This window comes from Oratosquilla oratoria, chromosome 24, assembly GCF_046742065.1.
Source record: "Oratosquilla oratoria isolate Oo_2021 chromosome 24, ASM4674206v1, whole genome shotgun sequence".
Taxonomy (NCBI): domain Eukaryota; kingdom Metazoa; phylum Arthropoda; class Malacostraca; order Stomatopoda; family Squillidae; genus Oratosquilla; species Oratosquilla oratoria.
Genome location: NC_134800.1, coordinates 5,117,179 through 5,134,970, shown reverse-complemented (window position 1 = coordinate 5,134,970; position 17,792 = coordinate 5,117,179). Strand labels below are relative to the sequence as shown.

The following is a 17,792-nucleotide window of genomic DNA, read 5'->3' as shown; positions in this document are numbered from 1 at the left end:
TGTTAGCTTTTTACATTATACACTCATTAGTGGTGGTTGTGTTTCGAGTATCATTGCATTCTTCATGAATTTGTGTTTTTAGGATACAAAATGCATCACTGATGTAGGGGATGTTATATTCTGCACATGGAATCTTGGAGATGCCAACCTTGATGTTCTCATCCTTTTTCTTTCACTTTTGCAAATTCCTTTGATTAATGTCTTCCTGATTCAGCATCCCACTTTCATGGTGCTAGCCTTGAGCACCATAGGAAGAGTTGTAGCAGCATCACTGGTCATTGGTATAATCCTAGTGGTTGTTCTTCTTCTCGTTCCCTAGACAGTTAAGTGGCCCATACACGATCAATTATATTGTGCAATTTCATTGTCAATTCAGAGTATTGACAATGAAATTGTGCAATATGATTGATCATGTATGGGCCGCTTTAGGCTGAGTAGTCCCATCTCCCTGTGGAATGTGGTGGTTCCTTGTGGTTGGCTCACTGTGTTGCTGATGGTTGTCCATTATTTTTACTTTCTATTTTACGGTTTGATAACAAACTGGGAAATTTGTGCTTGTAAACTTCTTAGGTTTTTACGTATTGCGCACTTTTTGTGGCTATTTCTGAATTCCATGACTTGATTATGGTATGTGCTCAAGACTACAAATAGTTTCATTTTGCTTAGATGAGTCTTTGATGGACAATGCAAGTTTTCACAGATTCTTAATGGATTAATCTTGCTTGAACCATATAACAAAGAGTTGAATTGAATTGAGAGCAGTATGATGTAATTTGTTGTGAAAAATTATATGTTTGTCAAGCTGATTGTTTGTTGAATTTGATGATGCCTACATAGGTATCATGGGCTGCAAGTTGGGTTTATAAGGATGCCAACAATTGAATCCTTGAGTATATTTATATTGTAGCTGTAGCTTAGTAACCCTTGTAGTCTGTGAACAGATTTTATCTTGTTTTCTGTGATGTTATATTTCTTCAGGGTGAAAGAGAATGAAGATGACAGCAGTAACTTTATATCTTATAACATGCATATTGTAGTGCATCATTGAACATCAGTCAACCTGATGTGCACATGAATATTTAACTCATATTGAATAAGTTAAACATAAGGTGTGATTGTCCACGTTGGAGTCCCTGCTTGCAACTGCCATTGAAACACAATAGACTGCTGCTGGGTCCATCGTTGCTTTGTTCTGGTTTTTGTGTTTATTTTTATAAAAGAAAGCATTTCAACTGTTCATCCATGGGCTATTCCATTATTGAGAAGTCAAAGGTCAGAATGTACAGTGGGAGGCATTTTTTTCAGAAGCAGTGTAAGTAAAAAAAAAAAGCATTGCAGACCATTCCCATGAAATATTTTTGCTATTAAACTTGAATTAACAAAACAAAAACACTATTATTCAACTGAATAAATTGTCTGCACTTATTAAACAGCTTTGGTTATTGTCAGGAATCTTTGGAAGTGTGACTTATGAGTAGCCAACCATTGCTATTCACAAGCCATTGTTAAACACAATCTATTGAATAGCTATGAGAAAAATCAATAAATTAAGGTCTAATTTTTTTTTTCATGGCTACTCAACGTTTAACAATGTGTGAATAGCGACATTTGGCTACTCATATGTTAAGCTTCTGAAAATTCCTGACCGTAGCTGAAGCTGTTTTTGAAATGCAGATGATTTATTCAGAATTAAAAAACAACACTTGTCGCCTAATTAAGATTAATTGCAAGACTATTTTGTGGGAATGGGTTATTTTATATATATGTATATGTATAATAATGTGTATATGTATATATATATATATATATATATATATATATATATATATATATATACATATACTGTGCTTGGATTTTTTAAAAAGTGTCTCCGTTGTGCATTCTGACCTTTAAGTTTTGCATTTTAGAAACCAGGACCTAACTACTAAATGGTTAACAAATAGATGAAGTATAAATTCAGATTGAACAAGAATAATCTTATTAATTATTAAAGTGAATTTGTTTGAAAAATTATGGCAGATGAATATACAAATTTAGATTGGACCTAACTACTAAATGGTTAACAAATAGATGAAGTATAAATTCAGATTGAACAAGAATAATCTTATTAATTATTAAAGTGAATTCGTTTGAAAAATTATGGCAGATGAATATACAAATTTAGATTGATTTATAGTGTTGAAGTTATGAAATGTTAGATATAGGAGTTTGGAACACGCTGATATCGATCATTACTGATAAGTCACTTTTGATATCTTAGAAATGTTCAATGCTTGCAAACTGATTATGTGATCATTGATGCTGTGACTGGTTTGTATTTGATCCGCTACTGTGAGCTAGCTTCCAGCAGATAGTTATTTTATTAAATTGGTGTCAGTCACTTCAGAAGCTTCCCAAATATTTAAAAAATATACATTCAGTAAGCAAATAGAACTAGAATTCTAATTAACACACTTATACTCCCCCCCCCAAAAAAAAAAAAAAATCCAAATCAAGAGATCTCTTGTCAATAACGTATGTAACTGGTGGTGGTGTAATCTGAAGCATGCAGGTCTTTCATTGTTTAGTTGTGGTTTTGAATACCACACTTCTCTGCTGTTCCCAGCAGTGGCTGTTACCTACCCTGACAGTTCAAGCACATTGGGCTAAGGTGGCGGCTTCAGCCACAGCAACGCATCTCCTGCCATAGGCTCCATACTTTCACCTTCTGTCACCTGAATACTGTAATCAAGTTGCCTCACTTTCAGTCTTTCAGTGTGGGCAGATCCAGTGATTTTAGACTCCTCATTGCTTTATTGTAAGGCTGGGAACCAGTTTTGGTGGGGATGTTTTTTATTCTCTCAATCTTGCTTATATCAGTTTGTGGGAATGTATATTTCAGTCTTGGATGGCTTACGACATCTGCAAATTTTTTCATCGCCTCTACATCCATTTAGTGAAAAGACACCTACTGTTCTTCATCAGTCTATACATCTGTACCACAATCATACTGATATGTCAGCCAGTGACAGGTTGTAAAGGGTTCCAATGACTGCTCATAGTGGTATTTTTTGTGCTATTGCCCATTTCCATTACTTTGCAATTTATGGTATTGAAATTGATTTTCCATTCTTGGCTCCAGGTTTGCCTAAATCTAACCATTTTGTATCATTGTGATGTGTGTGTGTGTGCACACATGTGCATGCTCATGTGCATTCAAGAATTTATTGAATTCCTTTTGTATGTTTATCGTTGCCATGACTTCTTTTGTGGTCGCACATACATACCAAAGGATTTTTCCCCCTTACAAGGGAGGTAGCCAAAAAACAAAGGCATAAAATCCCTTCCTATTCACCACCCAACCCTCCCTCTTATCTTAGCTCCTCCTGAATGACATTATTTAAATCCCTCCAGTGTTTGACATGTGCAAGAAGTGTATTGGTAGAGTGGCCCTGTATGAGTCCATATTGGCTTGAGGATGGTGGGTAGGTTAGTTATATTTCTTTTTTGTTTAGTATTTCTATCAGCTTGAATATTATTGATTTTAATGAGATTGGTCTGTAGGATACCCTGTTTTCTGGTGGTTTGTTTAGTACCGTGTCTTGCTACATTGCTTTTGACCCAGGGCAGTTGGCAGGATACATGGATGACTCGTCATCCAAGAGGAGACGGAGAAAGGGTGGTGGGTGGGAGTAGGTACGTGTTTTTGACTTGGGTACCTTCCTTATAAGGGAGAAAAAAGCTCTTGGTATATAGAACAATAGATTGTTTGATTTTAACATGGGCTCGGTTTTCCTAGTGTTGTAATTTTGTTATATAGCTGTGAGTAATTGAAAGATTGGTTATGGATTTATTGTGTCTGGATCAAGGTATTTTAGGGTGATGTTCAAGATCCTGTGTAGGCCTTCTGCATAGGAGTTTTGCAATTTCTTGATTTCCCTTACCTCATCTTTGGTGAATGTGTTTTTGTGTTTGACATACATCTCTAGTTTAATTTTTTATATTTGATTTTATTTATTTACTCTCTTTTATTGTTTGAAATGTGTTTTGGAGAAACATTTGTTAATTGCTGTTGGGGATGGTATTTATAACTCCAACTGCTTCTCGGGTAGTATCTTGCTTTTCTTTCCCCAGTAGTCTCGTGGAATATTATCTTGCTTTCTAAGTGGTCACTGCTGTCAATGAATAGAAACCTGTCTTTGGTAAAAATCTTAAAAGTTTATGTTTTTCTCTATTTTCAATTTAATTTTTTATAGTTAATGTGTTCATGTATGTAGATTTCCTTTTTCCTTTTAATTCTATGGTAATCTTTATTGGGAAGTGGTGTGAGGGGTCACTAGTGATAGAGTTGAGGAGGGCATGTGAGAGGAGAAAATTGAAATAAAATGTGCATTTTAGTATAGAGATATGTACTGTACTAGGGGAAGATATGTATAACCCATGATTGTGTTTGGAGGAAGTGTGAAGTAGTTATGTGATTACAAGCTGCTTGTTGGTTATATTGAGCATGTTGTCTGATGTTGTGGTTGTGGTGTATGAATATGTGTGGTGTCAGTTGTTTTCTTGCACTTACTTTAGATTGTGATTAATTGAATGCGTGTTTAATTTTGTTTTGTTGAAAAAGTGCTGGTGCACTTAAAAATTACGAGCTCACCAATGCATTGAAATATCTTAGCTCAATGTTTGTATTCAGTGAATGCTGGTAATATAGATTGTGATGTTATGTGAGTTTCATGTGTTACTGATATTTGCAAGTGGTGTTTAGGTAGGAATGGAACCAGCTGCATGTGTTTGTGATTCTGTTGATGCTTATATATAATAATAGGTTTGTAGTATTTTGGGTATATGTTGATTTATAGGGCATACAGCTGCATAACCTATTGTGACTTCCATTAGTCTTTGTGCTGTTAGATGTTAAAGAACATAATGGAGACTGCAAGAGACCATAAGGCATACATTAGGCAGTTCTGTGTCCATGACCACCTATCATCCCCATCCATAAGTTATCTAACGTCTTTAAAACAACCAGTAGTTTCAATGCTCACCACATGTTTACTAAGTCATTTCCATTCATTAACCACTTCTGGTATACTAGTTCTTGCCCATGGAAATTTCCTTCTTAAATCTAAATTAAAGGCAAGGAAATGAGAGAGCAAGTGGAAGAGAACTCTGTCAGATGTACTTTTTTTTAATCAATTTTTATCCAAGTTTGTCGTACATTTTGTGATAGTGGATTATACAATCATGTATGGAAGCAGTTTTGTCATTTGTCATTGTTCATTATTTTAATAAGCCAGCACTAGTGATAAAACTAATGGTACTAAAATTCACAATAAACATATATTGGTCATATAAGAATAGTGTGTACAGACGCTCCTCAACTTACGTTTTAGTTACGTTCCGAACGGCCAAACGTAAGTTGAAAATGAACGTAAGTTGTTACTGTACTATACATCCGTAAATTCTATTACCGTATCTTATAAAACACCCCTAAATCATTAATTATACACATAACATTGTAAAATAATAACATTAATTTCAAATAAATTAAATTCAAGCAACATAAATTGAGATGGTGGAGGAGGAGGAGGCAAGGCACGTTCAGTCTGTCGTTTGCGCCATGTAAACAATGGACGCAGCGTCATGCGTAAGTATCGTTTAAACTACGGAGAGCGGGCTAAACTAAAAAAAAAAATCATTTTTTTTTTTTTTTTTTACAGTCAGTTCAAATGTAAAATCGAAAAAACGTAAAACGAATGAACGTAAGTAGAGGAGCGTCTGTATAGCATTCATAGCGAGTCATGTATGCCTTTTGTAGTTTTTTTAAAACATGGTGGCAATGCATGAATTGTTTAATTAGGTTGTGTTTACACCAAGCGAGTCAGGGCCGATTCTCCTGAACTGTTATGAATTCGTTTGAATAGAAATGACTTCGGCTACAATATTTCGTTCTTCCAGTGTTCAGATGTCAAATTACCCTTGCCTCATATATTGAGAACCTGAATGTCGAACTGAAAGGAATTAAACATTTATGAATGTTAGATACATTGTTGAAGTGTTCTTTAGTAAGTTTAGAAAGATTCAAGCGAAGTCTTCCTCCAGCTATTCAAACTCATAGCATTTGACGATAATCGCCAAGGACTCGCTCAGTGTAAACACAGCCTTAACCCCTTCCATACGGTGCCGCACACGTAGGCGTCATGGACTTAGATCTCGGTGGCAGCAGCCAATGCCAGCCGTACGACGTGTCGTAATAATACTCGCATCATAAAATATAGTCACCGCTTATATCGATCGTTCTCTCTTCACCCGTGAATTTTGATAACCATAGAAAATGCGATTACAAAAGAATTAGAAAGAATGTCATTATGGAGGGGCGACTACAATAAATATAATCAAGACGCCGATATGGCAGCCTCGCGAATACACTCGCTCCCCATGACGCCTACGTGTGCGGCACCGTATGGAAGGGGTTAATGTCAGTTTGTAGAAAATTTAAGTTTTTCATTGGAGCCAAGAAAATACCCTTGAATAAATGAAAGTGTATCTCAATATATCTTGGGAAGTATAACCATAAAAAAGTGTCTATATATTTTACTTAATCACATTAATGCCCTTTTTATTTTTAAGGTGGGTGCATTAGTAACATTGTAATTAGAATATATTTAAAAAAAATACATTTTCGAATGTAAAAAGAAAATGGTAACATACATACAAAGGGCTTATTCCCCCTTACAAGGGAGGTAGCCAAAGTCAAAGGCATATATCCACTCCCACCCATTTCATCCTCACATACACCACCCCTCCCTCCCAATAGTGGCTGGCAATGATGCTTTGGGCCTTCCCATAGATCTTTTTGGGAAGAAACATTGGACTGTTGTCATTCGTGCATGGTACAAGACTGTCTCTGTCACTGAGAGGAAGAGGTGGAGGGGAACAGGCTTTGGTTGTCAGGTTTTTGTCAAAAGAAGGAAAAACATAACTGTTGCCAAGCCATTTTTGTGTTAGTATATGTATCTGCAGTGGAATTGGTTTTCCTTAACTTGTTTCTCAGTAACCAGCTGGCCATAAATACTGCTATTGTGTACCTTCATAGGTTTTACATGTTCCACTCCTTCCCAAGATTCCATAGGAACTCCATGGCACCAGCTGCTCTCTTTCTGGCAGCTAAAGTAGAAGAACAGCCAAGGAAGCTGGAACACGTCATCAAAGTGGCACATCACTGTTTGTGTCGTGATCAGCCACCACTAGATGTTAGTTCAGAAGTGAGTATCTTCTTTGTTCGTGTTTGAAAAGGTAGGGAACAAGATGACTTATTATTGTGGATGCATACCTGTCTTAAGTATAACTTGTGGTATGTATTCTTAATTAGTCATTAATGAGAAATATTGCATTCACCCTAAATAACTATTCCTCTTTCCATTCAGTAGGCTGAATTTAATTTCTTTTGCAGGGCCTAAAGGTAACTGGCTATGGTTGCTGGGTTTCCCCTTTGATCTCTAATAGAAGAAATGTTTGTGTTGTATAAATGTAAAAGATGATAAGTCATGAGTGTAGTATTCTGGGACATGTAGAGTGTTTGTACTGATGTCACAGAAACCCAGAACTCCTGGATGTGCTGCCATGTTGGCGATACTCAGATTTGACAGACGATCGTAAACAGTGCACGTTAATTGTGTTCAGGGTCTTTCGTGTCCCCCCTTTTTTTTGTGTGTGGGGTAAATGATGCCAAAGTTAGCTTGAACTAAACACAACTTTCTGAGGTATTCTTTATTCACAATTTATTGTAATTTGTATATCACACAGTGTGTATAAATTTGGTTAGGTTCTGCAAACTTAGGGTTCTATTTCAACATCATGCAAACATGTTTTTCACTTTTTCTCTCTCTCAAGAACCGTTTATTTTATTCATTTATTTACTTCAATGGAACGTTCGTTAGATTAGGAGCTATTGAACAATGCAAGTTTCATGTTAGATATCTGTGTTTGTGTGATTCTGGAATTTTACAGGTAAATGTTGCAATGTTCTCACCAATCCAGACAAAACTTTTATGTTTTGTTTTGCATCCTCTTGAGTGTCGGGAATCTCCCTTGGTAGATTGTATTGTATTTGTCACTGACAACTCCAGTGTTTCTATCCTTACGGTGAATATTATGCCAGTGCTTAGAAGTGTTTTAGGTTTGTTAGGTTAACTAATAGGGTGTGAGTATCTATGGTAGCATAATGTTTGGAAATACCAGCATGTCATGTTAGATGTATGTGGGGCAGTCATATTTCAGGAAAAAAGAGGCCTGGCTTTAGAAAAGTTTCTTTAGAAGATAGTCAACTACTAAATTGTAATAGAAGGGAGGATAGAAGTACTTATTAGCTTTGGATTGGATTAGATTGATTTTCCTTGTTTACATAATGGTTTTAGTTTTCTATGTATTTAACAAAGTGGTAGGCAAATGATAATCAGGCAGTTGTTCTTAAACTAGGCAGTGGGAAAATCTAGCAGGGATATATATTTTTTTTTTTTTCTCTCTCTTTTCTTTTCTTTTCTTTTCTTCTCCCAGCATCGGAACCAAGTAAGCTTTGTACCACACAAAATTTGTTGCAAATATTGAAGTAAGACACATGCTGCACATATAACAAGTAGTACATGAAAGTGAAAGACGTACTTTTAAGTTAGAAGTTAATCTTCACTTTTGTACATTGAAATTGATTAAATGGTTTGCTGGGTTAAAGTTTATACATGAAATGAATGTTCATAGTGTTAGATATATATTATTTTTTATTTAATTTTATTCATTTATTTATTCATATATTTATTTTTGAGGGAGGGTATGGGATTGCCCAGGATGACAAGGGGTCAGCAACCCCAGAAAATTTAGGAACCACTAGACCCAGATGATTGCTGATGAACTTGCTGTATGGGGGAAGAATCAAGCAGCAGTTTTCTCATGTACTGAAAATAATACTGACATTATTGCTGCCCATGTGCTTCTGGTGTCAGCAGAAATAATACATATTAACACTGATAGGGTTGGTATACACTGCTATAACAGGGGGATAAGCTCTATTGGAAAACAGTTAATTAATAGATGAGGCAACATGAGTTGCTCACAGCTCTTCTCACCCAAATTTTTGGCAATCATCACCCTGATTTGTTTTTATTTTCAGATGTCGGTGATATTCTAGGGGTTTTTCACGATCTGATTGGTTTGTGCAACCAAAACCTTGACAGTAATTAACCATTCTTCCACTTTGAACAAGTGCATCAGCCTCTAGTCATGTGGGTTTGTTTACTTTACAATGCCTCTGAAATGGCGGCTTACAGTTGATGACATCATGTGCAAGCACTCTATAGTTCTCAAGAACGGGTTATTGTTGTATTGATATTGCATTAGTCCTGAATGATGACCCAAGTCTAGCTGGCAGAAGGTGATTTGTTTATCTTACTATTTCTTCCTCCCATCATTGCATAACTGTGTCAACTATACAGTCATTCTCCACTCATATACAATATTCCTCCAGCACTACACTGTACATTCATACAAAAACTTCTTCATTAACAAACACTTAAGGACTGATATTTGTGTGTTTGTATACATGATGCTGTAAATGTATTTGCTCTCTTTTCACATGAGGAGAGTTGACAGCTTAGTGACTACTCACTCCTCCTCCTCCTCCTCCTCCTCCTCCTCCTCCTCCTCCTCCTCCTCCTCCTCCAGATCAATAACATAAACATTCCCACACACTTACAGCAAAGACAATAGTCCAAACTTTCTTCTTGGAGAGGTCTATGGGAGGGCCTGAGGACCATTGCCAGCAACCATGGGGCCACATGTTTCCATTCAGTGAAATTTGAGGCAGAAAGTTATTATTGATTCTCTTTTTTCTCTTGAATTGCTATATCATCCCATACAATTTAGATTTTTGTTGTGTTTTTCTTTTTTGTTTTACGACAACAGGCTTACCTAGAAAAGGCCCAAGAACTAGTGGTGAATGAAAACATCTTACTGCAAACACTTGGTTTTGATGTAGCCATTGACCATCCACACACCCATGTGGTCAAATGCTGTCAGCTCGTCCGCGGTGAGTACAGAACAACCAACCTATTCTGGAATATGTTGGGAGTAACTTTTCAGTGTGCAAAGGTCAGTAGGGAGTAGATGATTATTGATACATGCAAGGATACGTGAGTTTTTGATGTTGTGTTATATACTACATTAATCATGTTTCTCTTGCAGCTGATTATTTTAGATTTTTGTGAATATATGTATTTGTTGATATAAGATGTGAACTAGTATATGGCAAAGCCATGACACCCCCAAGCAAGCAAGTTGCTGTGACACTCCTGTGACATGGTGTTGACACCTTGGGAAAATTTTTGAACAAGTTTGTTGATTAGAGGCAAACATGAAGTTGCATTTCAGTTTTACAGAAGTTAGTAAGGTAGTTAAGCAATATGTTTTAAATGGTGTTTGTTCAATGTAACGTTCTTTCTTTTCCCGGTGGTTGGCTGCCATGCCATGGTGGTTTGGTGGCCGCCTTGGGTTCATCAACCATCCCATGGTGGTTGCTGCTGCTGATACCCACGGCTCCTACTTAGCAGCTACCAGAGATTTGGCGCAAACCTCGTATTTCATGGCCACCAACAGGTTATTATCCTAAGGCATTGTTACATAGGCAAGATTAAAGGAGCAGTGGGCTTTTAGGAGTGTATAATCCACAGGAAACAGGTGGTGGCATGTTCATAGTTACCTTTGTTGGTTTTTGGAAACCTTGAGTATGGAGTACAGTAACTGATTGAAATACATTCTTGTGGTGATCCATCGTTGGGTTATGCACACTGCACCTTGTATCTGCCTGGATCTTAGCCCATAGGATGCCTTTCTCTGCCTCGTTTCACACTCTGACAGCCGAGATAAGTTGTGTATTTGTGTGGGAGCTAGGAGTGTTTGGCAGGCCACTCTGATAGACTTGACTTGACCTTCAACTTTCGTTCTAGGGAATATTATGCACAAATTCAATGTTTGCCTCTTTTACTTTCAGGATTTCTTTATCCCTTTCTTCACACACTGGACTATGGCTATGGTTGGTTGTGATACACATCTGAAACGAAAGTATTTATTAGAAGGAACATACTCTTTCCTCCCCTCCCCAGTCTATTTATTTATATATATATAATATTTTTTTTTTTTTCTTAACTACTTCCTTATTATAACTGCAATGTTCCTAAATTATGTCCTTATTGTGTTTTTCTTTTTTCAGTTTACATCTTACCACAATGTGTCTGCAATATAGACCTACAGTGGTGGCTTGTTTTTGTATATACATTGTTTGCAAATGGATAAATTACGAGGTAAATTACTCTTAAATTTTTTAATCCATATACAATCAGCTGCACACATTATCATATGAGTTACTTGTATGTGGAAGCATGGGGTGATCTATGGCACTTGCTCTTAAGCCAGAGCAATTGTTAGATGTTGAATTTCATGTGTGGCTGGGTAAGGCTCAAGCTGGTTTTGTAATATGTTATTTGTGAGCTATTATTTCATCCAGACAACAGTGAGCCATAAAGTGAGATGGCTAGGCTTGGGAGAATAAAGTCCTTGTCTCTTTTTTGTCATTTCACATTTTAAACCATGTAATGATTACACCCAAACACTTCCCCAGCATTAATATCTGTTCATCCTTGATGCACGTGCTGGCATTGTAAATTGGAAGCATGCATGATTTGTATCATCCAAGTTGGGGGTTCAAGCCCCCACCCCCTTTCATGACTCTCATAACTTGGGTCCTTTTGATTTGTTCCAGCTTAAACAAATTGCACCATGTTCTTCCCCCAACAATACCTCAACTGCCCCATATGCAACCATCACACACGAGACATAGAGCACCTCCGACTACACAATCCTACACTCGCCCCTTCTTGGCAGTAATACTCTTTGCTTGTGACTTTGTGGGTGAACTGGTGACTGGCTGATTTCCTAGGGGCTGTGAGTCTTCTACAAAAGGTAACGGGGCAACATTTAGAACAATGAATGAAATTGGGGTCTTGGAGCAGAATGAAAACTGATGTAGTCCCAGAATGTAGATAGAAACAGTGGTGTATAACCTGGAGTTCTAATTTATTTTATTTAAGTTATTTATTTATTTTATTTATTTCATTTTATTTTGTAGGTTTTGATTCTGAAACCAATCTTTGAAAATTAATTATTTTTGGTATGCATTATTTATCTCAGTTTGATTAGAAGAATAATTTCAAGGTAGTCCATGGACGTATTATTATGTTTTTATGCCTTTTTTTGGCACACTTGGTATTTTCACATTAAAAAAAATAAAGTACAAAAAAGGGAAGAAAATTAAGACCTCACACTAGCACATTCAAAAATGTCAAAGTAGGAGAACATACTGTACATTTGAATTAGCAAGATTTTGGGTTTGATCCAGATATTCAGTCCTTCAGGACTGCACCTGAAGATAGGGGTGAGAGATGTTTTGAGGGTTGAAGTGGGGCAACAAAGATGATTCTGTCCAATATAATCTTGCAGGATTACTATTTCAAAGCTTTTGTCATTAGTCCTTTCTCTTGCTAATACAGCTCGTTGTACTAATCTTGTAGACCTGAGAAAACGGGGGAATACAATGATTAGTATGCCCCATATGGGGCTTGGGTAACATTCCTACAGACAAATGTTGTGTGGCCTTCTTTTATGACTGGTGACCCATGATGTGAGAGATCTTGGACCCAAAGACCGTGTCAGCCTCATAAGGTTCTTCGTGTCGGAAGTGATGATGTTCATTGGTTTTGAAGATGGGCAGGAGGGAGACAATTTTGACATCTGCATCACAGGACCCCCCTTGCAGCGCCTGCCTTTAGTCCTCTACTTCAAGAAGAATGCTGATAATTTCACTTCTCCGTCCTGTCTGCTACCTTCCTTAAATTGCTCCTGTATCACCTCTTGTGACTCTGGCATTATGTCCCCAAGGATAAAGGACTGGTTACCAGCAACAAGCTACAAATAGAATATAATTCGTGTACCTAGAAGGCAGAGGTGGAGGGAGTGAACATGAAGGGGTGACCAATGATAAGATGGATGGGGTAAAGGGGGTGTTGGGAAGGTGTGGAAAGCAGAGGTGGAGGGAGTGAGTATGAATGGGCAACCAGGGATGGGATGGATGGATGAGGTAAAAGGGCCATCGGGAAACGGGGGAATGTCTGTTGAGGAAGGAAGGGAGTGGAGAATAGTTGTGTATGGATGATGCTGTGTTGCATGGAATGGAGTGGGTGGAGGATATGGAGGGTGAAAGAGTATGTGTGAATGATATTTTGATGCAGCCCAAAGGGATTTCTCCCCATTTTCTCTTTCTCTGCATGAGGGGATGGAGAGGGAGGTGTCACCGATGAAATGAAGAGGCTTTGCTGTGAATGTGCTGTGTCTTGCTACATTGCTTCTGTCCCAGGGTAGTGGGCCAGATGCAGGGATAACCTGTCATCCAGGAGGACCCAAGAAAAGGAGGGAGGGAGGGGTGGTGAATGGGAGTGGAGTATGTGGGGATGACTTTGGCTACCTCCCTTGTAAAGGGGGAAAAAAGCCCTTGGTATATGTATGTGTACATAGAGAAGGGCATGTAGGTTTTTTCCCTTTTGTTGGTTGGAGGATTATGCCACAAGTACTGATAACCTTTTGTTAATTTCAAATATAGCTTCTTTAATAAATCCCAGGAAGTAAGATTATAATTTCATTTAATATCCAAGGGATGATTACCAAAAGACAGAAAAAAAAATAATAGAATGTATAAATAAATGCTACGCATATTTGTGTGGGCTCATTCAATCATTGACTTGGTGCACAAATAACTTCAACAATATGGTCGCCATAGGTGACAAATCTCGGACAAGAGATAATAGAGTACAAGTCATGCTACTGTTTCATTTGCCTGCACATTGGACACAAAACAACAATAATACTGTTGTGCACAGCGTGCAATGTGTGTATTTGTAACTCGATAAACACACACATGGCTTGATGGTGCAGCGGTACTGTTCTTGACCATTAATTCAGTGATCTGAGTTTGAGTCCCACTCAGGACTGAAAAAAAAAATGATAATAATAATAATAATAATCACTGCACTGTGAGATGGCACTTCAGCTCTAGCGGGCAAGGAGTATGTATGTGTAAAGGCACAGCATTACCTACAGATTGGGCCATATATGAGCTCTGAGCTCTCGTCCAGGAGGATAATAGCTGTATCATGAGTCCAGCACATGACCCAAGACCATGGTGAATCGCACACATGCAGGAATATGCTACGGTGTAGCTGGTACTCAGATACAAACAACATATAAAATTTAAAGAGTAGCAACTAAAGGTATTCCATAACTTGCTGCTAAAATGTATGAAGAGGACAGGGGCAGGTAAAATTGGTTCAAGTTCTGTGGGTGGATGGGTAGTAGGGTAGACTGGCAGTGGAGGGATTTTGTTTTGTCTGGAATAGATACTACATCGTTGTTGACAATCAACAAATTGAACACAGTTTACACTGTAGAATAAAGTAGAGAAAATACAGGATACACCAAAACCATCCCTATGGGACACTTATGCCCAAAAACCAAAAGCCTCTCATTAGAACACATGAAAATGACAACTCTTAACACACATCTTTCATGCTGTATATCACAAGCACCACCAACAGAATGCAATACAATTACTATCCATCTATATACTACAGGCTTCTCCTTGAAAGGTAGGTAGTCATGTCAAAGGCACACACCCACTTCCACCTATTCCACTCCTATCCATTCCACTCCTGTCCACCACTCTCGTTTCCCAACCAGCTACTCCAAGATGAAGGGTCATATCAGTCTCCTGCCCATTGCCCAGGTCAGAAGCAATGGAGCAAGGTCACTTCACTTAATTAGTGACCCCCCCCCTCTCCATCCCCTCATGCATAGAATAGAGAAGTCCTCTTAAGCTGCATCAAAATATCATCCACACACACAACCACTCCCCATTCCCCTACCATTATTCTTCCATGCTCAACCTAGCAAAGAAGACAGGGAGAAAATCCCTTCAGTCTACATCAAAATATCTCTATACTTTTTCACCAGCCTTATCTGCCATCTCCTTTTCCACCCCCCTCTCTCATCCTCATTTCTCACTATCAAACCTTGTAACCTCTATCATACTTCTTAACACATTTGAGCATCTCCTTTCTGCCTCTTTAATTCCAGGTCTCCACCCTGTACAGTGTTATTGCCACAATCACCCCTTCATATAATCTTCTCTTTGCATCTGTTCCCAGATGCATTTTATGTCACTTTAATCCCTGAAGACATTCTCAATCAACAGTACAATTACACCAGCAGCATACTACTCAAACCTCTATAACAACCTAGCAGCCATACCACACAAAACATCACACCACGAGATAAAAACTACACCGGCATGCCTGCACTCAGGGCACCATCCAGCATTGAAACAGTATATATATATATATATATATATATATATATATATATATATATATATATATATATATATATATATATATATATATATATATATACATATATACATACATATACACACACACACACACACATGCACACACACAAAGAAAAGAGGGCTTTTTACCCCATTCACCACCATCCCTCTCATCTTGGCTCCTGGATGATAGGTCATACCTGCATCCACAGCAAGGCCTCTTTGTTTAATAGGTGGTCCCCCTCTCCATCCCCTCATGCCAGACACACTGAAGGCAGGGAGAAATACCTTTGGGCTGTGTCAATATACCATTCACACATAACCACTCCTTAAAACCTATCTCCCACCTACTCTCATGCATCACAGTATAATCGATACACAACCATTCTCCATTAACCCCTATCTTCTGCTTCCTCAGCAGAAGCATGTCTCTGACCCATACTGTGCTGTTGCCACAATCACCCCTTCATACAATCTCTTCTTAGCATCCATTCCCAAATGTGTTTCTAATTACACTAAGTCCTCCCTTTCCTGCCACATGCAATCTCCAGCCTCTTTCCTATAAGACTCCCTTTCAAACTGCTGTCATCTCCCCTTGTACATCTCATCACCTTACTTTTACCCATATTTACCTTCAACTTTCTTTCGCACACCTTCCCAAACTCTGTCACTAACTTAATCCCCCCTCTGATCCTGCTACAAGTGCATTGTTATCAGCAAATGACAGCTGGCTTACCTCCCACTTTTCTCGATTTTCTTTAACCATCTCTAACCCCCTGCCTACCCTTGCATTTACCTTCCACACCACCACCCCATCCATGTTGTACATATTGAACAGCCATGGTGACATAACACATCCCTGGTGCAGTCCCACCTTACTTCAAACCACTTGTTCAGTCCATTTCTAATTCTAACACTGGCTCTACTATTGTTAAAACTCTTGACTGCTCAACAGTTTTCCTTCAATCTCGTTTGACTGCTCAACAGTTTTCCTCCAGTCTCATATATCTGCAAAACTTCCCACAGTGCCTTCCTGTCCACACTGTCATAAGCCTTTTCGAAATATCTAAATAAAGGTCCCCAAAGAATTTCTTACCCTTTGGTAAAGCTTTCTCACATATCTGTCTTGCTACAAGAATCTGATCCACGCAACCCCTACCTGTCCTAGACCCACAGCGTTCCTCACCAATTACTCCGTTTCCCAATCCTCTCAATCAAAGACCCATAATCCTTCCCAACTACACTCAACAAACTGATCCCTCTGAAACTACACTCACATTTGTTCCCTTTTCCCTAGTGAAGTGGAACTGTACAGGTACTGGTCTAGTTCTCTCCCATAGGCAAACATTAAACCTCACCAGCCAGTCCATCATCACTATACCTCCATTCTGCATGATACCCATCTAATCCAGGTGCCTTACCTGCTCTCATCATTTTGATAACTGCTTGCACCTCATCTTTTTTTTATTTCTCCCCCCATTTTCCTCATCCATCACTGTCATTTTCTTAGTGCCCCCCACTGTAACCAACTTTCCCTCCCTATCTTCCACATTTAACAACTCCCTAAAATACTCTGCACATCTTCCCCTTGCCTCTTCTGTTACCATCTCTCCATCAGTATCTTTTATAATTTCTTTTCTGCTTGATTTGCCTCCCCTTCCCCTCTTAATTTCCTTCTAAAACATGTTTTAAAATAACTTTCAAAATTTTCTGTCATACTCTTCCCCCGTATTACATCAGCTCTCCTTTTTGCCTCCTTTATCTTATGTTTTGCTTCTCTCTTTTTTTTTTTTTTTACCTCTTTTTTTCCTTCATCATCATCCTATTTTGCAACCAGTCTGTGAATGCTTGTTTCTTCTCTTCTGCAACCCTCTTTGCCTCATCATTCCACTACTCACTACCTTTCCTTCTATTACTTCCTATCCTCCTTGTTCCACATACCATCTTTACACACTTTGTCACTCCCTCCTTGAAACACCCCCATTCCTCCTCCACTCTCCTCCCACACTTCTAGTAGCTTCTTTTACTCCTCCTTTTCCGTCTCATTTAAGCAGTGTATTCTAAGCACCTCCCTACCTCCTGTCCTTTTCCTCTTTATCCTCCACTTTCAACTTAACTTCCAAAAAATTATCTGGTATATTCCCTTACTCCCCCCAAAGAATATGGACATTCAATACTCTTCCTACTCTTCTCATGGATACCACTACATAGTCCATTAAACCCCTAACAATCAGCCTTCCATCCACCACCCCCTCCCATGTGTACTTATGCTTGACTTTCTTCCAAAACACTGTGTTAGCTATCAGATCTAAACACATCATCAACTCCACTG

General features: G+C 38.3%; 1 protein-coding gene across 5 annotated transcripts in view; it reads left to right on the top strand.

Moving 5' to 3' along the window:
• Window positions 1-17,792, top strand: part of LOC143038398 (uncharacterized) — a 41,590-nt gene that overhangs the window by 13,146 nt on the left and 10,652 nt on the right. For 3 of the 5 annotated variants that reach the window (XM_076207520.1, XM_076207518.1, XM_076207521.1), the window contains exons 2-5: window positions 7,034-7,244; window positions 9,934-10,057; window positions 10,575-10,623; window positions 11,237-11,327. In XM_076207520.1, the coding sequence (XP_076063635.1) occupies window positions 7,034-7,244; window positions 9,934-10,057; window positions 10,575-10,623; window positions 11,237-11,327 (475 nt within the window). Of the gene's footprint in view, window positions 1-7,033; window positions 7,245-9,933; window positions 10,058-10,574; window positions 10,624-11,236; window positions 11,328-17,792 lie in introns of those variants that run through there. The other 2 variants (XM_076207519.1, XM_076207522.1) reach the window with 2 other exon arrangements.